Here is a 27,134-nt window from a genome sequence, read left to right on the forward strand (position 1 = left end):
CCCGACGTTTCAATTGCATTGCATCGACCGTGGTCCCAGGCTGATAGTATTTTTAAGATTCTAACACTTTATTCCAAAACGAATTATGGATGTTAGTTTTCTTTTTAGTACGCAAAATAAATTCAATTAACGATCACACTAACACAAACACATTTTTACTCTTTATTTCAGGAACCAAAGAGCAAGAAGCCGATAATCCCCGCATCAAAGATGAACCCTCGCGCGGTGGCGGCGGCCATGCCGGCGTGCAGCCTGTACCCGCTGCAGGGCTCGCTCATGTTGCTGGACGCGCACCTCGTGTTCCAGCCCTTCCTCGGAGCTCTGGGAGTGTCGCCACATCAGGTCACACAAGGTAAACTATCAATCAATATGTCCTATCTAGCCTCCTAGCACAAGTATATCTTTATCTTAGAAGGAGGACCTAATGTAAGATTAACTGTAAAAGCTGTTTAAGTTCCTGCAACTTGTTCCTGCTGAACGCAGAAATTTGAACTTTGGTATGAACATTTCTTAGACAGTGTCGAGGAGCACTAAGAGAGGATTTTTGGAAATTGCACCCCGAAAGGGATGTAATTAAATGCGGCCATAGCAGCGGGTGAAAGGCTAGAACATAATAATGTTGTGCAGACTACAATATTTTTGGGAATAGGGTGTTCTGTCTTTTGAGAAGATGGATAGCGTGATCTCGAATTGAAACAAGAGGTACAATTCCTCTTTGAATTTAGTGTGAGTTTGGGGCAGACGATCTAGGGCTCCATGCAAGATACAATGAAGTTTTAACTACTACTTGGTCTATGTACTAGGTCTTCTTCGTTCTAGTTAATTAATTAATAAGTTAGAACTATAGTAAGTGCCCTTTATTCGTAGCCTGCATTGTGGTTCGGGAAACAGGTACAGTGGCATAGAAATATGAACTGAAATCCTCTGGTTATATGTAAACATCTGTCATACACTTCAAATCCTTCTACCTTCTTTTCTTATCTGTCAACCTTATTCATTTTAAAATCTCTTTTTCTATACTTCAATTTAAAAATAGCCGAAACATAACATCTTTATGTGTCGTGCAAACAAATCTACAAATCCTACTAAAATAATAACGTCGTTGCCGAAGTGCGGCTACGGTGGTCGATTAAATTGAAACTGGCCAACGGTGCAGGATTTTATTTAAAGTGTCCAAGTGTGCGCACAATACACAAGTACACTCTCTATCCCTTCACACTTATAACCCGGTCAGATTGCTAAACCGACACGACTAGTAAGAAGTCAGACGCAAGACCAAGGGTTTTACGTACTTTCTTGGGTACAGAGGTACTGTCTCTGAGAAATTCCTAACAGAAAACTCAGAAAAAAATGTTTAGAATGACCTGAGACCTCTGCACGGTAGTCGCATACACTCGCCATGCGCCACAGTAGCAGTCATTCTAGCGTGACAAAAGTACTATAACAATGTGCATATATATGTATAACCTAACATAAATACAAAACACATAACACTGTGTTGTCCACCACACCTGCCCCATCACAGTACCGTCTTTTGCAGGCGAGTCGAAGAACAAGAGTGGTTCGGGCGAGGGAGCCGGCCCGCCGGCGCTCGAGTCGCTCGGCTCCAAGCTGTCGCTGGTCGCGTGGATGGACATGTTCCGCATTGACATCGTCGTCAGTGAACTTGCGACGAGGGATAGAAGGCATGCTGGGAAGGGGAAAGGTTTGTATCATTTTCTAATGTTGGAAAGTTTGGTTTCTATAGTAGGTAAAAAATAAATATCTGTATTTGTTTGACTAGGTAGGATTTGACAATTTTAACAGCTTTGTACATAAGTTTCAAAGAAGCTGGTTCAAATATAATAATTGGGATAAAGCCTTTTCTGGAATTTGGTATCTAATTGATTCCCGCAAGACAGTTGCACTGTGATAGGGAATGGAATAAAATCTTTGTTTTATGATGATGAATAGGTGTTTTTGTAAAAAATGCACGTATAGTTTTTGTTTTATCTTTTTCTGCCTTGGTTTACCTAAGTATCTATTAAGCTATACCCTGCCGGAATACTTCAAGAATCTAAGAAACTCTTACTGCTAAGTATTTTTACCACCAACACCCAAACACTATTTTTAAAACTTTACTAACTTACATCTCTCCACCAGCGAGTCAAGCGCACACCAGCATCCCATCAGAGACGCCAGCGTTCCTGTGTGAGAAGGTGTCCATCGACGTGGACCTGAAGAAGGTGGCCGACATGACGGTGGACGACCTCATACAGAGACAGAACGTGCTCTACATCTCGCGCGGACAGCTCAAGAAACACATCAGCACTATGCTCAACTTCAATATTAGTATACGGTTTATTTCGCAGCAGGTTAGTTCAATGTTTTATAGTGATAAGTTGTTAGTTAGGAAAATAAACTTTAGGTCATTATATTTTGGTAGATTTTTGTATATCACATATTGCTAATTTTTCATTCATAACGATGAAGTAACAATAAGTTGTGAATTACAAAAATAAACTTTTTGAAACATTTATTTAAGGTATATTTTTGTGTATCACATATTGTCTAATAGCGCTTGTTGGATCATACGTCAGTGTGTAATGTCGCCAGTGTCTGGGCTGCGTATTGGTATACTTTACTAAGTGTACGTGTACGTACAACGTACTAGCGTTCTACGTTTACGCCGATTTTCGGCTGCAATTTGGCTCGAAAGTGTGGTCGTATGGTTTAAAATTTTTAAACACAGGTGCAAATGTAAGTGGAAAAGCTGGTTGCAATTCTCCAAAATACAATAAAGTCAGCAATATTCCTTCTTGAAGCTAGCCTAATCAAATTTCCTACCAGTGGTCGCAATAAGAGGGGTATAAGCTTTATTTCTTTTTGTTCAGGTAAACATGCCACTCCTCCGACTGCTGCATCAGATCAGCAACATGTATCAAAACGTAAAAGACACGCAGATAGAACTGCGCTCTCAGACCAAGATCTCGCACAGACAGAACAAACACACATCGTCGTCAGGTAAGTTTAATAATATGAGTATCAAATGTACTGTTGATTAAATTAGGACCTTATTGTCTTGGAGATAAAGCTTGTTTATTTTATTATTTTATTCTTTGACAGCCATCAGTATATTCACGACAATTGTAATAAATCTTTCAATTATTTAATTTTAAGATTGTTAATACGTGAGTGGTGTTTTTGTTTTGGGTTTTCTTTGAAAATAAAGACGATATTTTTAACTTCTCCATCTTACTCTAATTCCTTGCCTTGACTTAACAATATTTTGAGTGTAAAATTTCGATTCTGTAACATATATTATACATTTTCGTCCCCTAGTATCAGACTTCCGGGAGAACCTAGTAAGCGTAACATCCCTGGAAAAGGAAGCTCAGTACGCGACCTTAGAACCGAAGTGGGAGATAATAGCACCGGCCTTGACCCCGGAGCCGGGCCTCTCAGTTCCTCAGTCGCTCAGTCAACAGAAGCTCAACCAGCCCGCCAGGACGCGGCCGCAGTCCTTCGCGCAGAAGTTGCGGTCTACCGGCAAGAGCGTCAAGGGGAAATTAGGTGAGTAATAATTTAAGTGATTTTATAGGTCTCAATTAGCGTAGATTGTATTGCAACTGAAGAGTTTTAATTACCTTGTATCAATAGATATTTTTACGACTTGAAATTTGAATGATATGTTATACTTAGGCCGTTACAAACGTGCGAACTACGTCATAATCAAAAGAATTATAGGAATGTGTCAATGTGCAAGTCCGAGTAAGTAAGGCTGATAAATATAATGGTTAACGACGAGTACTCGTGATTTGTTTAGTAAAAGCGAGCGTACACAATCATATTTATTTTAGTGATAGAAGAAAATTTGCCACAAGTTTCGCTAGGCTATATCGTTCTGGTTGTTGATATACGAATATTGGTAACAAATACAGTACGTCTTTGTTACATATTGACCATCCCTCGTTCACAACTCTCGTGCCACACAGCCATTTTACTGTCATTAACATTAACCCTACCCCTTTGTGTCCAGGCTACAGCTCCCTGAACGAGGGTGCGCACACGCCCATGTACACACTGGGCGCGGGCGCCAGCACGGGCGCGGCCAGCCCCACGGCACCCGTGCACGCGTCCCTCAGTTCCCCGTCAGCCGACGCGGCCGACGGCAAGCTGGCCCCGCGCTGCTGGCGCACCGTGTACCTGCTGCTGGACCTGTACGCCAACATGCCTGACGCTGAGACTATCACGCACAGGTATGGGATCTTATTAACTGTACATATTACATAGTGTTTAGATATAGGTAATGTAGTATCAAGTTTGAGTGTGAGCTGTGGGTTTCTCGCTCATGTTGACGCAATATTCTGCAATAGGTGGCATTCAGTATTTGATTTTTTTTTGTTCAGTAAAACAAAAATGACCAGGCTTTACTAATTTCTACTCTATGAGGATAAAACAAACTCTACATCTTTATCGATACATAAAAGAAAAAAAATCAAAAGAATCTCACTAAATCTGTATAAAAACATTCATTTCAAAATTTACTATGGTTATTCCCCTTTGTCTACAGGTTCTCGGTAACGACAGATATTCCGGAACATTACCGACACAGCAGAACAAACGCTCGGCCCAGTTCTCGGGAACAGAACACGAGCAACTCGTCATCCAGTGCCGCTAATATGGGCATCGTTGTTGTTGGAGTCGCTAGGTAAGTGGGCCCATGCCGACTATATAAAATTGTATGAATACTTCTGACAGATGCCGAATGATGCGGAATGATTCCGAATGCTATAAAGACTTTCCGAACCCTGCACTGTTTCTAAAATTAACAATGCGATGCTCTTATTTTTGTCAAACTTAATTCTTGTATATAAAAAATTAAGTAGTCTTTTTAAAAACAAAACAAAAATACAAAATGAATTAGTAGTTTGTATGTGTTTAAAATGTTACTTGGTCAGTGGACAAATAATTGAAATTTCCTAAAAAAAAATTTGTAGTTCTCGGTTATATTAAATTGACTATGATTTTAGGCGTAATACTTTTTGAATCCTTTCTGAAATCTTTAAATAAAATAGTTTGTTAAACGGTTTACACAGTTTCTTTGTCAAGAATAACAAATTATTTATGTTTTACCCAGGATCCACCGTACGCGTCTCCTAGCATCTCTTTCTGGACTGAAGTTAGAAGCGGAGATCACGTCGCTACAAGCATCGCTGTCAGCGTCGCGATCTCGGCAGTGGTCACTCACGGGCAATCTCGGCAGAACTATGATTGTACTGCTCGAAGGAGTCGCGCCTAATCATCAGTAAGTAGTGTAGTGCGTAGATAATAAAGCCCAGTTTCACCGGTAGCCTGAGTTCTCGATATTGGTGTTTCCGTGGTAACTTGAAAAGGACTGCGATTCTATTTATTTCTTATACATGCGTGATAGTATAGTGTTAAGATATTAAAGCTCAGATTTGAAATGAGGTAGTAGTAATGTAGGCCACAATTGCATTATTTTAAAACACATATTCTGGTCGGAATTACAGCTCGCTCTTATGCTCTAAAAAACTTAACCTTTGCATATGCTTTGTGGCGTATACGTTCAACGTACACTCCGTGCGTGTTTGTACACGCAGCACGATGCGACTCAGCAAAACATACTACATTTCAAATAAACTACATTCAAATGGATTGTTATTTTTTTTAGTATGCTAATAATACGCTTGTATTCCTCCCAGGACGGTGGTGCGCGTGAACGTAGGCAAGTCGCAGGCGCTGTACGGCTGGGAGGCGGGGCGGCCCGGCGCCACGGCGCTGCTGAGCGTGGGCGGCGTGCGCGTGGACCTGCCGCAGCACCCCGTGGCGCTGCACGGGGTCATGACACGGTCTAGCCGGCAACTGTCTTCTACACTACAGGTGTGTTTAGTATCGTAGGGTAACAAGAAAAAGTAAATGTTATTAGAGGTTCGGATGTCTTGAATTCGTCAATAAAAAGAAATTATCAAATACGGCTTCCATGGTAGAGTGGTTTAAGTAGTTACCACGCTACGATTGCCTCGAGAGGTACGAATATAATCTGGTTGTATTTAACGTCCGTTGTTTTTATGTCTATAAAATAATCCTGTTGATACAAAATTTGTATCAAAAGGATTATTTTGCATTTTAAATTGCATTAATGCAGTTTAAATATGAGCGTTGTAAAATACACTAGAAAAAAAGGGAATTGGATATATGTTATCAGGCAATAAAACGACGAAATATTAAGTATTTTTCACATCAAAAACTGTTATTTTAATTTTTTCGTTGTAATAAAAATCTTTATTTTGTCGTGTGCAGGAGCTGGGCGTGACCCGCACGTCGTCGCGCCTGTCCCGCACGGGGCCGGGCACGAGCGCGGCGGCGGCGCCCGGCTCGGGCTCCTCCGAGGAGGGCTCGCCCGCGCCCGCGCCCAGACCTCCCAGACCTCCACGACCCACACCCGCACATCCGCTGCTTAACCCTCTGCATCTACACTTCTCTATATTACTGCAGGTTAGTACTGAAATTTGTTCCAATAAAGACCCTTAAACAAACGTATACCAAGAATGTCTAACATATACCATCGGGTGTAAATTATTTATCTTTGGTGTGGGTAATTTTTTTCACTAATGTATTTGAAATTAAATAGATGATAAAACAAATTGGTTTCATGTTGTGTTTTAAATATCTTACCATAATATGCTAAACTATGTGCTGCTAACTATGAAAAAAAATGTTTACATAACTCCAAAATAAATGTCATCTCAATAAGTATTTCCGGTTGGTTTTGGACGTACTTAGGTCGCATCATAGATAAAAACATTTATAAAATGTATCCAAACCAAGTTTTTTATATTAGTTGTGATCATTATCCTTTAAAGTCCACGATTCTATATAATACATTTTATTTCAGAGTCTAAGCATTACAGCGGCGTTACTACCGTCGCTACAAGCTCAATACAAGATGGAGCAAGTACAAAGTTCCGGTGTGACCGGCAACAAGGCGCAGTTCACTGTGGACTTGCAACAACATTCACTTAGCTTTGTTACTAAGCTGCAGGTATGCTGTTTGAGGTTTTTGTAGTTATAATCATAGTACTAGTATTGTCCAACTTAAAGTTTATCGTATCGCTATAATTATTTAGATGTGTTTGTAGACATCAAATCTTGGTTAGTGTACATAAAAAGCCTGTTCTGTGCGCGTTTTCATCGTAGCGTATATTATGTACGATATAAGTGTTTGAAAATAGTAACAAGTCGATACGAGGCAGTAATTATAAAAAAAAAACTGAATGATTTTTTCGTTTGGATACGAAATTTATTTAGGAGTGAATTGAGAGTGATGGAAAAGTTATCAATCGCTTATGTTCCATCATTTTCAATCTCCTTTATGGCTGCTACACACATGCGTCAAGGCCGTTGGGACATGCCGCGTAGAGCTATCAAATGCTCGAATAGGAACAAATGACGCCGGCAAGCCGAGTTTCCCGCCGGCACAGGCAAGGGCATGCAGCTGGTACGCCCAGCGGCACTGTGTGTAGGAGCTCTTAGACGCACATAACTATTTGGCGTGTTACTATACAGCCTGCGTAGTTATACTTATTCGTGTACTTTAGCTGACTCTGTATCATTGACTAACATAAGTGACAGTATTTGACCTAAATGAATAAATGATTTGATTTGATACCCCCCGCAGGTGTCGGAGGCCAACATCCCGTCGGAGGCGGCCGTGTGGCTGCCGGGCGTGCACGTGTCGGGGCGCGTGCTGGAGCAGCGCGGCGCGGCGCGCCAGGAGGGAGCGCTGCTGCGCGCCGGGCGGTACGTGGCCGCCGCCGCCGACATCGGCCTGTTCGAGCACACGCTGTCCACCGACCTGCTCAACCACCTCGTCTTCGTGCAGAAGGTCTTCATGAAGGTGCGTCTACAGTACTAATCCATACTAATATTATAAATGCGAAAGTAACTCTGTCTGTCTGTCTGTCTGTCTGTCTGTCTGCTACTCAATCACGCCTAAACTACTGAACCAATTTGCATGAAATTTGGTATGGAGATACTTTGATACCCGAGAAAGGACATAGACTACTTTTTACCCCGGGAAAACGACGTATTTCCCGGGAAAATTCAAGTGAAGAACGAAGTCGCGAATAATCAATATTATAATGACATTGAATTAACAAAATTCCGTTGTCATGGCAACTGTTTTAATGGCGGATATGCCTTAGCGCGAATTTTGAGAATATTTTTCGTGAAAAAAAAAGTATATTTTATATCATCACGCTACGACCAATAGGAGCAGAGTAACATTAAAAAGTGTTACTAAAACGTGGAAAATTCTGACCCATTCTCTCTTATGTGACGCAAGCGAAGTTGCGCGGGTCAGCTAGTTGAAATATAAACCAGACTACTTTGCAGATCGTATTACCATAAATAAAACTATTCAGAAATATTCTAAACGTATTATCTGTCAAAATATTGAAATCTTAAAAGACCATCCAAACTCAATTTTCAAACCTCTAAAACAAAATAACTAATTTACGAAATTTGTACAGTACAATTTGTTTTCATAATTTCAAGTTACATGACAACCAAACTTGTAAAACTTTTAGCTGATCAACAGTTTTCTTATAGAGTTTACATTGTTGAAAATATGTTGCAGCTTAATTACTTATTAATTTTCAATATGCTATTTTATTTACAGGAAGTAAACGAAGTAGTACAAAAAGTATACGGCGGTGAGAAGCCTGTACCATTGTGGAACGAGGAAGAGGCTTCAACTTCAGCTCTCAGCAGAATTTTATTCTCACTCACTATAAGAATCAAGGTAAGGATTCCATTCTATACAGGTTGTTAAATCTTAACAATTTAAAGGTATAAACTAAATCCTTATGCAAGACCACACTAGTTATAATCTTAATGAAATAAGTACAGTCAATCTGGGTAACTTTGTAAAAAGTTTGCAAAACTAAAATAAACTTTTATCAATTGTGTTGGTTTTATATGAAAAAATAATCGAAACTAGTTCATATTCCCACTTTCAATGTAACCCAAATGATTTAAAATTACCCAGATTGACCTTAATTAAATTATTTCATTGTGTACTGTAGGATTGCGTACATGTTTCGTATACGTACAGATGACGTGCACGTGCACGGAAAAGATAACACTTTTTTTCATACTAAAATTTATCTAAACCCATTTTTTCTTTAGCGTATTCAACTAACAGCAACAACCCCCAGCAACTCAGCAGTCCGCCTAGAAACAGGCGCGGTAGAGTTCGAGATATCGAACCGTGTACAGAACGTACAACAACCGACGGAACCGCACGAGGTCAGGTTGTTCGCGCGCGCGCAGGTTGACGTCAACCTCAGTCTGGGACAGCTCATACGTAATGCTATGTTTGAGGAGGCCGAGCCTGAGTTCCAGCAGTATGCCTTCTTTAATACTAGGATATGTGAGTATTGTCATTTTATTGCATTATCTTTCTATTTTTTTACTTATGTTAAGGTGTAATTTTTCAAAATCGTAAGAATGTCTATATTTTCAGAGACGTTTGCGCTTTCATTTCTTCCGGTTAAAATTTTTTTAGAAAAAAATATGTAGTTTTTGTTATAATACCTTTTTTTTGCCAATGACTGTCTCATTGCTTGGTAAGGGTCTCCTCCCTTACAAGTAAGGGGAATGGGCAAGATTTTTTTGTTGTTTGGTAAAAACCTGCTCAAACCACTGACATAAACTATTAACAATATAGCTACCTGATTTTGATTCGACTGTTAACCATAATGGACTTATTTTGAATATGTACCGATTCTCTACTAACTATGAGCTTTTAAACTGCTTAAAGTTTTTAAGTATCTATCTATCAAAAAATCGCATCATAATAATTGCAATCTCTTTCCCAGACAAATTTTTAGGTACAGTTTATTCATTAAAACCAATTTACGTGTCTCTTAACATAAAGTAAGTAATATAAAAAATACAACTATTCTACCAATACTCAACTAAATTCACCTCTAGCGATGCGCAACGCCTTCCAAGACGAGATGGTATGCGGCGACGACAAGGAAGTAGTACTCATTACGTTAAAACGACCGCTCATATACATACAGCCCGTAGCGGTCGACAAGGCCATACTCGTGTGGCTGAACTATAAGAACGCATATGAATACTGGAATGAAAAGAGATTGAATCTTAATAAAGAAGTACTGACGGCTACGCAGCAGGTGTTTGAGAAGGTAGGTTAAACAAAATACATTTAAGAGTTTATTTTAAGGCGTTTAAAATGCGGTGTGCCTAGAACGTTGAAACACTGTCTAGGGTGTATTTAACCTCGTTTTAGTACATTCTTGTTGCAGCTGTTTTTCTTTAAAAAATAATTAACATGCCTCAATTAATACTCTCGTTATTGTATTAGCGTATACGTACTACGTATGTATACTTTATAAATAAGATGTGAATGCTGCAATCGTACACTATCATTTACGTGCTTGTACGCTCTTGTCTCTGACGAAACCTTACCCTTAATTCAACTCCGTCTAAATAATCGATATCTTCAGCAAGCGAAAGATAATAAATTGTAATATGATGTTTTATTGATCTTTGTTTCTCGTTCAAGCAATTGTGTTATTTCACAGGTCCAACTGACGTCACAGATCACGACGCCCCATTTAAGCACGTTGTTCTTACAACTGAACGTCGACGATATTGGCATATGTCTGCCGCTCAACCAGCCGCCGATGGTGGTAAGTCAATATCCAATCAGTATTTATTTTTGTTCATCTTTGTTGCTGTGTTTATATTTTTTTTACTAAAGAGGTTGTAATGAAATCTCTAAATTGAAAGTGTCGTTATAAAGACGATAGAAGTTTCTCGCTATCTATATTTTTTAAAGTTTTTAGCATATAAGTTGTCGGGTCAGTGTTAATGATAGTTATGTGTACCCAGGCGCGGTGGGGCGGGCGCGGCGCGTGGGGCGGCTGGGGCGGGTGCGGCGCGTGGGGCGCGGAGGGCGAGGCGCGCGGCGCGGTGGTGGTGACGCTGGAGAGCACGTCGGTGGGCGCGTGCAGCTCGGGCGCGCTCGTGTCCAAGGGCCGCTTCGTGGGGCTGTGCCTGCGCTTCGCCGACGACTTCGAGGCCTCGCTGGACGACTGGAAGCCGCGCGCCGACGAGCCCGAGCTCAACGTGTGCTGCGTGTCCGAGGGGACCTACGAGGTGTGCAGCCGGACCACCGCCGCCAAGCACAACGGTGAGTGACGCCGGGGCCCGAGCTCAACGTGTGCTGCGTGTCCGAGGGGACCTACGAGGTGTGCAGCCGGACCACCGCCGCCAAGCACAACGGTGAGTGACGCCGGGGCCCGAGCTCAACGTGTGCTGCGTGTCCGAGGGGACCTACGAGGTGTGCAGCCGGACCACCGCCGCCAAGCACAACGGTGAGTGACGCCGGGGCCCGAGCTCAACGTGTGCTGCGTGTCCGAGGGGACCTACGAGGTGTGCAGCCGGACCACCGCCGCCAAGCACAACGGTGAGTGACGCCGGGGCCCGAGCTCAACGTGTGCTGCGTGTCCGAGGGGACCTACGAGGTGTGCAGCCGGACCACCGCCGCCAAGCACAACGGTGAGTGACGCCGGGGCCCGAGCTCAACGTGTGCTGCGTGTCCGAGGGGACCTACGAGGTGTGCAGCCGGACCACCGCCGCCAAGCACAACGGTGAGTGACGCCGGGGCCCGAGCTCAACGTGTGCTGCGTGTCCGAGGGGACCTACGAGGTGTGCAGCCGGACCACCGCCGCCAAGCACAACGGTGAGTGACGCCGGGGCCCGAGCTCAACGTGTGCTGCGTGTCCGAGGGGACCTACGAGGTGTGCAGCCGGACCACCGCCGCCAAGCACAACGGTGAGTGACGCCGGGGCCCGAGCTCAACGTGTGCTGCGTGTCCGAGGGGACCTACGAGGTGTGCAGCCGGACCACCGCCGCCAAGCACAACGGTGAGTGACGCCGGGGCCCGAGCTCAACGTGTGCTGCGTGTCCGAGGGGACCTACGAGGTGTGCAGCCGGACCACCGCCGCCAAGCACAACGGTGAGTGACGCCGGGGCCCGAGCTCAACGTGTGCTGCGTGTCCGAGGGGACCTACGAGGTGTGCAGCCGGACCACCGCCGCCAAGCACAACGGTGAGTGACGCCGGGGCCCGAGCTCAACGTGTGCTGCGTGTCCGAGGGGACCTACGAGGTGTGCAGCCGGACCACCGCCGCCAAGCACAACGGTGAGTGACGCCGGGGCCCGAGCTCAACGTGTGCTGCGTGTCCGAGGGGACCTACGAGGTGTGCAGCCGGACCACCGCCGCCAAGCACAACGGTGAGTGACGCCGGGGCCCGAGCTCAACGTGTGCTGCGTGTCCGAGGGGACCTACGAGGTGTGCAGCCGGACCACCGCCGCCAAGCACAACGGTGAGTGACGCCGGGGCCCGAGCTCAACGTGTGCTGCGTGTCCGAGGGGACCTACGAGGTGTGCAGCCGGACCACCGCCGCCAAGCACAACGGTGAGTGACGCCGGGGCCCGAGCTCAACGTGTGCTGCGTGTCCGAGGGGACCTACGAGGTGTGCAGCCGGACCACCGCCGCCAAGCACAACGGTGAGTGACGCCGGGGCCCGAGCTCAACGTGTGCTGCGTGTCCGAGGGGACCTACGAGGTGTGCAGCCGGACCACCGCCGCCAAGCACAACGGTGAGTGACGCCGGGCCCCGAGCTCAACGTGTGCTGCGTGTCCGAGGGGACCTACGAGGTGTGCAGCCGGACCACCGCCGCCAAGCACAACGGTGAGTGACGCCGGGCCCCGAGCTAACGTGTGCTGCGTGTCCGAGGGGACCTACGAGGTGTGCAGCCGGACCACCGCCGCCAAGCACAACGGTGAGTGACGCCGGGGCCCGAGCTCAACGTGTGCTGCGTGTCCGAGGGGACCTACGAGGTGTGCAGCCGGACCACCGCCGCCAAGCACAACGGTGAGTGACGCCGGGCCCCGAGCTAACGTGTGCTGCGTGTCCGAGGGGACCTACGAGGTGTGCAGCCGGACCACCGCCGCCAAGCACAACGGTGAGTGACGCCGGGGCCCGAGCTCAACGTGTGCTGCGTGTCCGAGGGGACCTACGAGGTGTGCAGCCGGACCACCGCCGCCAAGCACAACGGTGAGTGACGCCGGGGCCCGAGCTAACGTGTGCTGCGTGTCCGAGGGGACCTACGAGGTGTGCAGCCGGACCACCGCCGCCAAGCACAACGGTGAGTGACGCCGGGGCCCGAGCTCAACGTGTGCTGCGTGTCCGAGGGGACCTACGAGGTGTGCAGCCGGACCACCGCCGCCAAGCACAACGGTGAGTGACGCCGGGCCCCGAGCTAACGTGTGCTGCGTGTCCGAGGGGACCTACGAGGTGTGCAGCCGGACCACCGCCGCCAAGCACAACGGTGAGTGACGCCGGGGCCCGAGCTCAACGTGTGCTGCGTGTCCGAGGGGACCTACGAGGTGTGCAGCCGGACCACCGCCGCCAAGCACAACGGTGAGTGACGCCGGGCCCCGAGCTAACGTGTGCTGCGTGTCCGAGGGGACCTACGAGGTGTGCAGCCGGACCACCGCCGCCAAGCACAACGGTGAGTGACGCCGGGGCCCGAGCTAACGTGTGCTGCGTGTCCGAGGGGACCTACGAGGTGCTACAAGCACAACGGTTTGTTACGGCACGATACAAAAATGTTAGAAAAAATATCTGACCATCATTTCTGTTTTGCAGAGAACGCCAAATGGTTCCTGAACGTGTCGTGGCAGATGGAAGGCGTGGACATCCACCTGGACGTGAACGTGGGCAAGCAGCTCTCAGCGTTGGGCCACACGCTCACCATGCTCACAGGCTACGAGGAGGAGGACCCGCTGAAGATGGACTACGAGAGCGACCTGGACGACGAGGCTGATAACAGTAAAGATTCGCAGGTGAAGGTTAAAGAGATTTTTAACTTTTTCTTGTAATTTTAAGTTTGTGACGTCAATCGGAACGTCGTTATTGCCCTCTCATTCATAAACGTGCTAGAGGCGTACATAAGAACATATGCTGAAACATGCTTTCTCTCTTCCATTTCACTAACTAGCACCAAGCAGTATTTTTTTTGTTCTCACAATTTAGATTTGTAATTTTACACCTAACATATTCCAGTTTAAATTGCAACTTGTTTTAGCTTTCGACTTATTAGTTGTTGATTATCACACTTTATAGGTTTTATATTTGTAGTTCCATAATCATCAGTCTTAATTCACAATTCACATCATCTGACATTAACATAAATTTTCTTTATAGGAGAGCATAATCCTCCGACGCAAATACACGGACCACCTCCCCGCCTTCGTGTTTGACACCAGCATCGACGCGAAGAAGCGCTCCAAGCTCATCGAGAAGGAGATGAACGAACAGGCCAAGATCATCAACGACCTTCGCACCCTGGGCGCCAGTCACACCACCATTGAGTACGAGATGAAGAGGCTCCACGAGCTAGAGGCACTGGTCTTTAAGGACTTTAGAAGGTACGGTCATATTATGAGTTGCAGATCTGAAATGCTAGTCTCAAAGGAGAAAAGAGTGAAAGATGTGCGTTGGAGTATAAACCAGTTTACTTCGCTTGTCGTTGTTTTACAGTATTCGGAACGGAACATTTTTCGTGCTATTAAGAAGATTATAATTAGAGTTAGAAATCAACACGAGGTTTTAGTGTGTTATTTTATGCTTTCTTTAGGAGAACTTCGATCACCTTTACTAATTGGTAGCAAAGTAGATAATTTATGACCAGCCTATTTTACTTAATCGTGTTATTTTTTTTATGCTGTATGAAAATTCTCTTTAATTAAATTACTTTTGTTGTTATAGGGATATGATTCAGAAGCTTCGTCGTCAAAGTGTCCGTGCGAGCTCCATCACGAAGGGCAAGTTGGGGCTGGGATCGAATCGCTCCAAGTCATTCGTCGTGCCAACACCGCCCAACGAGAGGAAGGACTTTGAAGGGTAACACATTAACATAAATTTTACTTATAGGCTAATAGGCTTTTGGAACAAACATAACAAAGTGGTCCACATTCTTGTTTAAAAATGATGCCTAAGTTACAAAGTTGCTTAACTAATCTACTTTACATTCTATCGGATTACTTTCAAATTTTAGAAAACACATCAAATTAGGGTTACTTACTTCTTATACCTATTACTACCTACCTTACATCTAGATTTGTGCTAGATACTAAATGAGAGGATATATTTATTAACTGCGCTATTAAATATTGCGAGATTTTAATGGCGGAATTTTTCCCACCTACGACTTCGTCACCTCGACATTTCAAAAATTATAAAAATAGCAATGTTATTCAAACAGTAATGGTTACAATTTATTTCAATCCCCACAGAGTGGTAGAACCGAACCTAGCAATGCCAGCGGGAGTAGGTGACTCTGGTGAGACATTACTGCTAGGTGATGAAGATAACAGACTGGCTGATATCATTGAAGGAGGCAGCTGGAGTTCTATGGAGAGCGAGCCGTTGACTGGTTAGTATTTAGTAGTTTAGTCCGCGTATTATCATTGCGTTGATAAGACAGTATTGGTGCATGCGAAAAGTTATTGGAAATATATTACGTCAGGAAAAGATTGGACGATAAACTTTTTTTTCTAGATCTTTTTTAATATTGTTTAGTAATTGTGGTCCTGAACCTTAGACTGTACACGGAAACGATTCTTGAACTTATCCTCTTATTGGTCGCATTGTTAAAATTATAAAAAAGGGGTTCACCACTGTATCCATGTATTATGCATATCTAAACATTAGGTTAAGAGGACTTCATTCTGATTTCACATTACAGAACATATTGTTATACCTACAGACAACTCGTGAGTGCCTTTTTAAATCGGGTGATGTGCAAAATACAAGAATCTTCTTCCCTCCAGGTCCGTCTCGTTCGGCGTCGCTCCGCGGGCCGCGGTCGGGCGGCGCGGGCCCGAGCGGGCTGCGTCCGTCGCAGCCGCCCGGCGTGCAGCGCCAGAGCTCGCTGCCCGCGCACCCCGACCACTGGCCCGATGAACTGGAGCCTGTGGAGCTGAGGAGGAAACATGACTATAGGTGTGTAATGATCGTTATTTTTAAAACGGTGTATTTAGGTATCGGTATATTAGTATACTAGCTGACCCGCATAGCTTCGCTCACACTTTTTTAACTCTCTATAAACCTTTTCACAGATACCAGGAGATCATGACTACTTGCTTGCTAAACAACTTATTTTTTTATAGATTTAGCTCCAAAACCGACGGAGTTTCATAAAAACTTACCCCCCCTTTTTCACCCCCGTTAAGGCAGAATTTCCAAAAATCCTTATTGCGTCATTCTCAATTTCTAATCATATAGCCAAATATAAATTTTAAACGAATTAGCTCCAAAACTGACGAAGTTTCGTACAAACTCCTCTCTTTCTACCCCTCTTTAAGAGCGAATTTCCATAGAAAATAGCCAATATGTTAGCGAGGACTAATAGCATAGCATATAATAAAATAAGTTTCATCAAAATCCGTCCAGTTGCTTTTGCGTGAAAAGCAAACAACGAACAGACAGACAGACAAAAAAAAACATATTTTTGGCTTCTATTGGTTGTATGAACATCTCCCATCTTAGTTTTTCTTTAATATCTATAATGTACAGACATAAGGTTGTTATAAAAATTTTATACGTAAAATATCGCAAAATTATTTATATCAATTATATCACATAATACAACGAAGTCGCGCTAAGGCATATCCGCCATTAAAACAGTTGCCATGACAACGGAATTTTGTTATTTCAATGTCATTATAAGATTGATTATTCGGGACTTCGTTCGCCAACTGAATTTTCCCGGGAAATGCGTCATTTTCCCGGGGTAAAAGTAGCCAATGTCCTTTCTCGGGTTTCAAAATATCTCCATACCAAATTTCATGCAAATTGGTTCAGCTGACCCGTGCGGCTCCGCTCGCGAGAATGATTTTTTTTTACTAATACAAAGCTTAATTATTTCTTAACCACAAAATATGCTTTTTTTCACGAAAAATATTCTCAAAATTATTTATATCTCATATAACTCGCGCTAAAGCATATCCGCCATTAAAACTGTTGCCATGACAACGGAATTTTGTTATTCAATGTCATTATAATATTGATTATTCGCGACTTCGGTGGCGAAACCTGAATTTTCCCGGGAAATGCGTCATTTTCCCGGGGTAAAAAGTAGCCTATGTCCTTTCTCGGGTATCAAACTATCTCCATACCTAATTTCATGCAAATTGGTTCGGTAGTTTGGGCGTGATTAAGTAGCAGACAGACAGACAGACAGACAGACAGACAGAGTTACTTTCGCATTTATAATATTAGTATGGATTTTAAAAGTCAAATTGACTGTGTTTAATTTTATAGATAATAAATAGCCTGCGTTCTTATTACAGCCGCTACGTATATGTATTTTACGTGTGCGCTGTACGTATACGCTATACGCGCACTTTTGGTTTTTGATGCAGTATTAAAAAAATAAACATCTACATATTAGATATTTTGATTTAATCCAAAGTAACGGTTAATAAATAGATCTTAAGTCTATCTCAAAATCAGTTCATATAAATATTAAAATTAATAAAAAGCAATTTTTATGAATCTAAGTAGTTTCTGACACTGTTTTTTTCCGACAGCACTCAACAATCCGACCCGCTAAGTTCCGAGAACAAATCGAATAAGCCGAAGACGGCTGAACCAAACATAGACTTCGAGTTAGACGTGAAGGTACACATCAACAGTGGCAAGTGTGTGTTACACACTAAAGAGCCCGGACATCAGGATGATATGAAAATGTGAGTATTATGAAACATCTTATTTAATATTACGTTTTTCAATTTCATCAATGAGAACCAAAGCATTCAATTCATATGCAAGTCGTCCAAGGCTCTAACTAAAGGTAACATATCATTATATTTTCAAAACTTTGGGTGAGTTGAGACTAGAATTTGCTACTAACGGTGAAGGAGAAAAGAGTTCATCGAAACAGTTTTTAAGGGCTGCATAGTCCCCAACTCGCACTTGTCCGTTAATGGGACAACAATATGTTTAATTTATTACTTCGCAGACCTAACTTAATTTTTGTTCAATATTGTTTGATTGTATTTTTTTTATATTTCATTACTGTCTCACTGCTGGGCTGCTCCCGAACGAGGATGGAGATCTTTGTTGCCAATATTTTTGTCAAAATTAAATTGCATGATTGTGTTATTCCCGCAGCGGCAGTCGCATGCGCGTGGGTCGTTCCGCATCAGGCGGTCTGGCGGAGGGCGCCACGAGCGCGGGCGGCGCCAGCGGCGGCTCGCCCACCGCCGCCCGCCGCAAGGCGCCGCACCCGCGACACCAGCCTGTGCTGGACCTCACCGTGTTCAGGGTGCCTGGGCTAGACCTCAAGGTAAGGGATATACGTTCAAGCTACTTATTGAATTGAATCTGGTTTAGTTTGTTGTATGGTGGTGAAATATGACTATTTTTAACAAATTATTTATGATTACCTGTAAATTTATTGATGGATCCATTAAATGGTGACGTAAAACAACAAGTATCTTGGTATTTCACAAACAATAATGTGTTTGAAAGAATGAAGTGTATTTAATCTGTATAAAAATTTGAAAATTTCTTTCTTGAAAATATCTAAATTTGACAGTAAAGTCGATCAATTAGGCATTTTGTTACTAAGAATCTTCTTACTAATAAACTTCTTACTGATAAACTTTACATAATAAATATTACTATGTGAATTTTGAAAGAAAATGTATTTTAATTTGCACTATTATTAAAAATCTATTTCCTCCCAGGTCCACTACGAATCTAAAACCCTCCCCGAAGAGGCGACCTCCCCTCAAACAGTCCCTCCCCTCCCCCTCAACGTGCCGACCCGCAAGGTGAACACTAAGAAGGCGGCGCTGTTCGCGTGGATCACGCTGCAGAGTATACCGGAGGAGACCATCATCAGTCCACATATACTGGAGTTCTTGGAGCAGACGCTTGAACCTATACCTACTAAGGCGTCGTTCTCTACGCCAACGCCAGGTAAGTTTTGCATAAATTGGTATTATGTATACGAGAAAAATAATATTAATGATTCCTATGTGACAAGATGTGTGGATGTGAAACAAAGGTAAAATTTGTAACGTCGTCTACCCTTATCGGTTTGATTTTATGTACGTGTGTACAGCACGAAAAAGTGACTTTTATTCTGAAATCAGTGATAAAAAGTGACGAAATCGTTTATGTATTTCTAAGCGGCTTAAAATGTTATAAATAAAATAGTTTCATTAGATTGATTTGGATTCCGATTTACTTGACTAATAGACGCTTATTTGGGCAATGTTTAAGATATCGTTGTATACCAAATAATCCACGTATTACAAGAACACGGCACACTGCAACATATTGGTTCAAGCGTGAATATTATCAGTTGTCATTTTGGATTTTGGATCCCATCTTACTAGTTACCAGATTTTTTCTCATATCACACTTAAACGTCATTTCAAATAGAATCTAACATACACACTTTCGTCTCCCAGAAGCGGAGAGCGGGTCGCGCTCCCGCTCGGCAGAAGCATCGTACGGTCAGTACGTGTACGCGTCGTTCCCGGTGGACGTGATCGTGCACTTCCACATGCAGCCGTCCACGTTCCGCTTCAGCTGCCTGCCCGCCTCGCGCGTGGAGTGCCTGCTGCAGCTGCCCAGTCTGCAGATCGTCTTCAGCTCCAAGCGGGCTAGCGATGAGTATGTAGAAAATTGCCTTTATTTTCTGTTTTTATGAATACTTTAGTAGGTAGTATAGTAGGTGGTTTCGTGACTATTCTAAATCAAAGATTATAAATAAGTTTTTCTTAACGTATAGGTCTTTGATTGTAGTTTTAGAGGCATTTTTTTTTGTGTACTGAAATATGTATAAAACAAACACAAAAGTTTCTAATAAATGGCCTATATTTCGAATTGATCACGTGACAGCAATATTTAATTTTTATTTACTGTGCTTGGCTTTTATATCCTCTAACGTGGAGGCAATAACGAATCTTGTGGATAAAATTCATAAATCACACAAAATTGATTACAATACCATGTATTCATTTACCACATCCCTATAGTAAAAGTCTTATATGATCTTCAACAGAGAGATGGCCGAGCCAGCTGTAGCGATGGGCGGGCTCAGCGTCACGGGCTGTTTGGCCGACTTCTCAGTGAACATGTTCCACCCCTACGGCGGCAAGAAGTCCAGCTTGAAGGAAGCCCAGTGGTCCCCGCTCTCAGACACGGAGCGCAAAGACTCGCTGAGCATCAACGTGGAGTTTGTCAAGTTCCATCTGTCCAGGTCTAGGAAACTTGACTTCCAGACTGACCAGGATCTGTCGAAGGCTACTGTTAGGTTTTCAAGTAAGTATTAAATTTAGTATTTTTTGATAGTTGAATTCTTTTGTTTGCTTATTGTTTGTGAATATGTATTTTAATCGTACGGGTAATCTCGTCTGCGCTATGTCGCGTTTTGACGTTCTATGATGTGCACGTACACGTATAGTTGCTCGTCGTATTCGTGCCGATATCTGTGTGTTTGAATTGTAAAACGACACATCAAATTTTAAATTGATAAGAAAAGATTTTTAGTCAGATTAAGTTTTGGAGCTTTATATCTTTTTCTTTTGTTTGTCTAAGATTAGCAATGTTCTAGCAGATTGATCTTTACTCACGACATTATTATTTCAACAGCTATCGTGGACGTAGGCTCTGCGTGGTTCAAATACGACATGCGTCGTCTGGGTGAAATATTAGCGTTCCCGAAAGCATGGTACCGAAGAACGATCGTGAGACGAATGTTCCTCGGAGACCTTAGTCTACATCACGATACAAGGGATCATGGGTAAGTGCCGTACATATTCTTGTCGAAAATGCCAATTACACAGTTCTCTGAGTCGTAGCTGATTCATTCTTCCCTCTAAATTGGTCTTTCCGTTTAAAGGAGTAAGTTTAATAAAGATAATATTTATTTTTGTATGCACAGGCCATCAAGTAGCAACGCACCTGTATCACCAGTACTGCCCCAGAGAGAGAAAACTAAGACTGTAGATCATCAGAAATCTAAAGGTAAGTGTAGTTAAATAATTATCAATATAACTTGCTCTAACGGTGAAGAAAAACATCCTGATGAAACCTTGAATGCCTAAAATTTGTTTAATATATTCCTTCGGGGCATGTTAAGTCCCTGACCCGCAGTTGGCCAGCGTGAGGCCTAACCCCTCGAGGCCTTTGACCAGCAGTGGGACAGTAATGGGTAAAAAAACGACGATTTACGATGATATTAACGTTGATATTGAATATAACAGATAGTAAGACTCCGACGCCAGCGATGGGCGCGGCGTGGGAGACGCTCGTGCTGTTCGCTGTCAACTTCACCAAGCTCAACGTGCACATGAATATGGGCAATGTGATGGGCAATGTCAGGTACGTGCTAATTACAAGAATTTTATTCGTGGTTTTATACTTTTGTTTCATAGATAAATCCTGTACTAATAATATAATGCAACAGTACAAAAATGCATATTTAAAATCCTGTGGATACGAATTGTCTTTCGATTTGAAAATATCTATGTTTTAGAAATCTACTATTCAAATTATGATGTACTGTTCTTTTTTGTAAAGTATCCACTTCTTCTATGTAGTTAGTTCTTATTATGGCTTTTATTTTTGCTATGTTTACTTAGTCATTAAAATGGTCAAGAATACGTGTTCCAGTCGTGCTAGAAATGCAATAATAAAATGTTGTGTGTGCAGTTGGCAGAGCCGCGACTTCAACTGCACGGGTCGACTGAGCATCGGCAGCACGGGCCACCGCAACATGCTGCTCGGCGTCGGCCTGGCCGGCTCCGAGCTTGACGCCAGGGGCGGTATCGTGGGAGGAGCTATATCGTTGTCCTCTATTGATACTTATGGTCAGTACTATACTTGCTTAAGTTTATGTCTATACTAGCTGAACCGCGCAACTTCGCTTGCGTCACATAAGAGAGAATGGGTCAGAATTTTCCACGTTTTTATAACACTTTTTACTGTTACTCTGCTCCTATTGGTCGTAGCGTGATGATATAAAATATGCATTTTTTTTCACGAATAATATTCTCAAAATTATTTATATCTATACTAATATAATAAAGCTGAAGAGTTTGTTTGTTTGTTTGTTTGTTTGTTTGTTTGTTTGTTTGAACGCGCTAATCTCAGGAACTACTGGTCCGATTTGAAAAATTCTTTCAGTGTTAGATAGTCCATTTATCGAGGAAGGCTATAGGCTATATAACATCACGCTACGGTCATTAGGAGCGGAGTAGCAACGTAAAATGTTACAAAAACGGGGAAAATTTTGACCCATTCTCTTAGGTGACGCAAGCGAAGTTGCGCGGGTCAGCTAGTCTCTTAATATAACGAAGTCGCGCTAAGGCATATCCGCCATTATAACAGTTGCCATGACAACGGAATTTTGTTAATTCAATGTCATTATAGTATTGATTGTCGCGACTTCGTTCGCCACCTGAATTTTCCCGGGAAATGCGTCATTTTCCTGGGGTAAAAAGTAGCCTATGGCCTTTCTCGGGTATCAAAATATCTCCATACCAAATTTTATGCAAATTGGTTCAGTAGTTAAGGCGTGATTGAGTAGCAGACTGACAGACAGACAGACAGAGTTACTTTCGCATTTATAATATTAATATGGAAAAGTATGGATGTGAACAGGGCTTTAGAGAGTTTTTCGTTTTGTCTTATTTTGCTAGTTTGCAATAAAATGTATCATACATTATTGAAATATCGACATGATAATATAATTTCCAAGCTATCCTTTGCAGTCTCTCCGGTTTCCTTTGTTTGTGTTTGTGTCTTAAGGTCGTAGTGTTGAAAAATAAATAACAAAATTATTAATATAATATTTATTAAGATTTTTGCACCTGAAAAATATGTTGACTGAAACTAGTAATACTTCAACAATTATGTATCCATATTTTAAAACAATAGTGAATGTTCACAAATTATAAGTACTTTATACATCTGATCTCACGTTCCACTTGTCCGTTTAGTCCACATCGAAGAAGAAGCGGGCTGCAACCCTAGCCACGTGTGCGGCGTCCGTCTGGCGGCGCTGGAGCTGCGCCTGGAGTACATGGGCACGCCTGTGCTGCTGGCGCGGGTGTCGCGTCTGCAGGCCGCGCTGAGGGACGAGTGGCTGGCCAGAGCACGCCACCCCGCACATCATCCACATAGACCTACATCCAGGTATGATACTTGTTTATGCTTGTGAATAAATTTAAGAAGTGCCATGATTAATTTGACTGCCTCCGTGGCGCAGCGGTTTAAGTCGCCTCGCCGATACCACTGAGTCGGAAGGTCGTGGGTTCGATTCCCACACGGAGCAATTATTTGTACGATCCACAAATAATTGTTTCGGGTCTGGTTGTACTTAGTGTCCCTTGTTTGTATGTTTATAAAAGTCCCCGCGACACAAGAGCAATTCTTAGTGCGGGAGTTGTCTTTTCAATAAAGTTATAAAAAAAAAGGAAAACTCGATGAAATACTCACTAAAAACAACTTTAATAGAAAATCTCAGTACCAATTTAAGATCAATATTTTTATTAGCATAATATGTGAAGCTAACCATCATATTATCTTCCCCCAGGCCGGCAATAATCCTCACGCACGGTACACTCAGCTGGCATCAGCTGCAGATCCTAATGTCTCGGTCCACAACACCAGACCTGCTCAAGATGCAGCTCAAACTGGAAGAGTTCTTCACGCAACAGTTCAAGTCTAGCAAGCGCGTGTTCAGCTCGCTACATCCTAATTATACAGCAGCTAAGAGGGATAGGAGGGATCGTGAGTATAACTTATGAATTTTATTGAAGCGCATTTAAATAGATTTAAAATACTCTAATTGTATGTAACATATATAATTATTTATTTTTGGATAACATAAAATTATATTCGATGATAGTGCGAGTGTCCCCAACAACACAGAAATGAATAATTATCATCAATATTAACAGAAATACATAAATTTTCACTGCAGCCAAAGAAACTATTTAGCCCTGTTTCTACTTCTGAATTAGTATCGGATCACACATTGGCTGTCAGTTTATCCATCAGATAGGTTATCTAACGCTTTTCTTCACTCGGACCTTAAGTGTGGCGAGCGACGTAACGTATTTACTGCACTCTGACTCTAAATAACCAAGGTATATTAAGTTATCTTCGAAACTAATAGTAATAAAATTACCATATTATTGTATCTTTAAGAATAAGAAAATAACGTTGAATAGAAATCCTCTTAACCAAAAAAGCAACGTAGAAATATATTTACCTATGTTTCTGTAGCGCCGGCAGCTCCCGCCGCGGCCACTGAAGGTCAGCCACCTCCTCAACACCAGGAGTTACGTCATCATCGTCACTGGCAGAAAGTACTACAACTTGTATCTGGCATGCAACTGTCTACGCTGCCTACGCCACTGCCGGCTAATGGTATGATACTTTTACAAAATATAATACGAAACTTTGAAAGATTAGTAAACTTAAATTCTTTTTTGGTTTCTGTACGTAAGATATGACAGTTTTTTTAGAATTAATTGCGTTTTTGTTCTCGTTCCAACAATATACGTTTTTGCCATTTTTGTTCATTTTACTTAGCTCAGGCTTTAATAACATGGTCTTGTTAACAAAGCTAGAGTAATTTCTTATTATGCTTAAAGAAAATAAGACTTCTTATTTACGTCTTTAGATATGTACGTACTGATTAATTTCCGCGTTATTTATATTAGAAAGTCTCTGAAAACGGTTACTCTTTTAAATATGAAGGAAAAAAATACTAAATAGAAAAAATACTGAAGTTCTTGAACAAAGGTGCTATTTTAAAACAAAGCAACGTTTGTTTAACAGTTGTTGTTGTTGTCGTTAAACCACAAGTTAATTCTCAGGTACGGTGCTCGGTGGTACAATGGAGTTGCACGGCACTAACGTGTCTCTCGCGTGCTTCCACGGCAACAGTCTGAAGGCCAAGTCGTGGGCGCTGTTCAGTCTCAAGGAGCCATGCATCAGCTTCGCCACTGAAGCACAGCAAGTTGCCAACGACGATGGTTAGTATTAAACTAATACCTATTATATATAATATTGTTCAATTTTGTATGTTTCCTATAACCTTTCAATTTTCTCTATGGCATGGTCAGTTTATAGTGGCGGGTGTACATTTGTTGTTTTGTTGCGACTGCATGTATTCGTATGCGTGTCCAAAGTTTATTTATCTGTCACGATGGCGTCGGCTTTCAATACTTTCGTTGGTTAGTATATTGAACACTTTGTTTTTATCCAGGTGAGCTGGAAGTCCACGTGGTGCAGAGCCTGACAGCATCTCTAGGTGGAGCGGGAGGAGCCGCGGCGCGCGCCCACCACTCGCAGGCCACGGTGTGCCGCATGACGCGCGCGCTGCTGTTCCCGCCGCAGTTCAAGACGCTCAAGGAGTGGTTCCACTACGCCTTCGCTAACAGCGAGATCGACGGTACGTGGACATACACTACTATTATTGGATTAGTGTGATGATCAAGCGATCTTATTATTATAAGCTAATGTTTAAGGCATAGATTCAATGATAAGTACCCATGTATGGACAGAAATAACAGTTGTTTTTTACATAGACTCAAAGACGTATACGCATATACGGATAAAATACAGTTAAAAACGTTCGCATAGATACTTATCTGAATTATAAAGGAGACTAAAACAAATATTTACCGTAGTTTATTCTGCTCCAATTGTTATGTCTAATAAAGACTTGCTTCCAGTACTTAACTAAACTAAAAAATAAGGTAACAAGATTAAATCAGCTGTTTAAAATCTCTCATGACTCCAACTAAACCCATTACTAATAAACTCATATATTCGTCCAGCCATCGAGTTGTTCCCGTCCCTGGAGCGCGAGCCTCCGGCGGGCACGGCTCCCGGTACGAGCTCCGGCAACAACACCGGCTCCACCGAGCGTGGCGCCAGTGCTGAGAGGAACAGAGCCGCCGGAGACAAACATGTGCGAGAGGTTTGTATACAAAAACAGTTTGTATTCTATAAAGTAGAGAAAACGAATAAAAAGCAAGAACAGGCGACGTCCGTGGTAGGTTCTGTCACTTTTGCGTGGATATAAATTCTGGAACAATATTTGTGTAATCAATCAATAGTTGTTTTGGATGTAGGTCATTGATGTTATGTCTGTTCTATCCAAGTCAGGAAAAACGTCACGACATGAAACTAGTTATGTCTGAGTTTGTAAGAAAGTAGTAGTTAAGAATACATATTACGGTTGAAATTATGACACAAAATTTTTGTTTCTTTTCAGGTGATCTTCGCCCTGCCGTCGTTACAACTACATCTCAGGACACATCATTTACAAGCTAATTCACCACCCACTGAAAATGGTACGTAATTTTTTATCGAAAATAAATACTCGAGCTTACACCAATTTATACACCGAGCTTTTAACGCGTGCACGTGTGCACGTGTACATTTGTACACTCAAAAAAAATTGTCGTCTGTACTGACTCACAGCAGTTTGGAAGTCTTTACGAACTCGCGTTCCCTTCCTTTATTACAATAACGTGTTTTGACTCATGTCATACGAGTATATAATTTATTGGTTTGTATACAGATGAGAAGCCAGTAGTAGAGTGCAGTTTCATCACGGAGTTTGAAGACCACATCTTCGTGTCTGTGGACGCAGAGGCGTTCCTGTTTCTACATGATCTTATTTCTTCTTATATCAAGGAGAAGGACCGAGTGGTAAGTTCTTATTGATTTCACTATTGATAGATTAGAACGTGTGTCAATTCGAAAAAATCAAAATATTTCTTTTTAGTTATTCGAATTCGCCTTAATGCGCTCTATATTCTACAAAAACGCGATATTTTTTACTCCAAAAATGGCGGCGTAACAAGCGACGATCAAAAGTTTAAAAATGGTAGGTATATAATTGTAAAATTGAGGTTTTCGAAATGTCACATTTTCGTCGCAAGTGAGCGATATTTGAAATTACTAAAAAAATAAAGGATATAA

The 27,134-nt window shown here is 42.6% G+C and overlaps 1 protein-coding gene across 1 annotated transcript in view; it reads left to right on the top strand.

The window, feature by feature from the left end:
- The window catches only part of tweek (transmembrane protein KIAA1109 homolog tweek), a 47,197-nt gene that overhangs the window by 11,458 nt on the left and 8,605 nt on the right, over window positions 1-27,134 (top strand). Inside the window, exons 11-49 of the mRNA XM_076136664.1 lie at window positions 172-352; window positions 1,541-1,705; window positions 2,143-2,354; window positions 2,874-3,003; window positions 3,322-3,552; window positions 4,019-4,238; window positions 4,553-4,690; window positions 5,120-5,287; window positions 5,706-5,883; window positions 6,304-6,498; window positions 6,899-7,045; window positions 7,682-7,900; window positions 8,684-8,806; window positions 9,193-9,436; window positions 10,000-10,217; window positions 10,617-10,724; window positions 10,927-11,227; window positions 13,752-13,954; window positions 14,310-14,533; window positions 14,874-15,008; window positions 15,401-15,540; window positions 15,938-16,109; window positions 17,699-17,857; window positions 18,282-18,456; window positions 18,860-19,094; window positions 19,592-19,796; window positions 20,188-20,447; window positions 20,778-20,928; window positions 21,070-21,152; window positions 21,392-21,509; window positions 21,840-21,997; window positions 23,129-23,324; window positions 23,725-23,921; window positions 24,420-24,563; window positions 25,016-25,174; window positions 25,408-25,593; window positions 25,982-26,124; window positions 26,422-26,500; window positions 26,731-26,861. Coding sequence (XP_075992779.1) covers window positions 172-352; window positions 1,541-1,705; window positions 2,143-2,354; window positions 2,874-3,003; window positions 3,322-3,552; window positions 4,019-4,238; window positions 4,553-4,690; window positions 5,120-5,287; window positions 5,706-5,883; window positions 6,304-6,498; window positions 6,899-7,045; window positions 7,682-7,900; window positions 8,684-8,806; window positions 9,193-9,436; window positions 10,000-10,217; window positions 10,617-10,724; window positions 10,927-11,227; window positions 13,752-13,954; window positions 14,310-14,533; window positions 14,874-15,008; window positions 15,401-15,540; window positions 15,938-16,109; window positions 17,699-17,857; window positions 18,282-18,456; window positions 18,860-19,094; window positions 19,592-19,796; window positions 20,188-20,447; window positions 20,778-20,928; window positions 21,070-21,152; window positions 21,392-21,509; window positions 21,840-21,997; window positions 23,129-23,324; window positions 23,725-23,921; window positions 24,420-24,563; window positions 25,016-25,174; window positions 25,408-25,593; window positions 25,982-26,124; window positions 26,422-26,500; window positions 26,731-26,861 — 6,831 coding nt within the window. The remainder of the gene's footprint in view (window positions 1-171; window positions 353-1,540; window positions 1,706-2,142; window positions 2,355-2,873; window positions 3,004-3,321; window positions 3,553-4,018; window positions 4,239-4,552; window positions 4,691-5,119; window positions 5,288-5,705; window positions 5,884-6,303; window positions 6,499-6,898; window positions 7,046-7,681; window positions 7,901-8,683; window positions 8,807-9,192; window positions 9,437-9,999; window positions 10,218-10,616; window positions 10,725-10,926; window positions 11,228-13,751; window positions 13,955-14,309; window positions 14,534-14,873; window positions 15,009-15,400; window positions 15,541-15,937; window positions 16,110-17,698; window positions 17,858-18,281; window positions 18,457-18,859; window positions 19,095-19,591; window positions 19,797-20,187; window positions 20,448-20,777; window positions 20,929-21,069; window positions 21,153-21,391; window positions 21,510-21,839; window positions 21,998-23,128; window positions 23,325-23,724; window positions 23,922-24,419; window positions 24,564-25,015; window positions 25,175-25,407; window positions 25,594-25,981; window positions 26,125-26,421; window positions 26,501-26,730; window positions 26,862-27,134) is intronic.

Source organism: Anticarsia gemmatalis, chromosome 3, assembly GCF_050436995.1.
Source record: "Anticarsia gemmatalis isolate Benzon Research Colony breed Stoneville strain chromosome 3, ilAntGemm2 primary, whole genome shotgun sequence".
NCBI lineage: Eukaryota > Metazoa > Arthropoda > Insecta > Lepidoptera > Erebidae > Anticarsia > Anticarsia gemmatalis.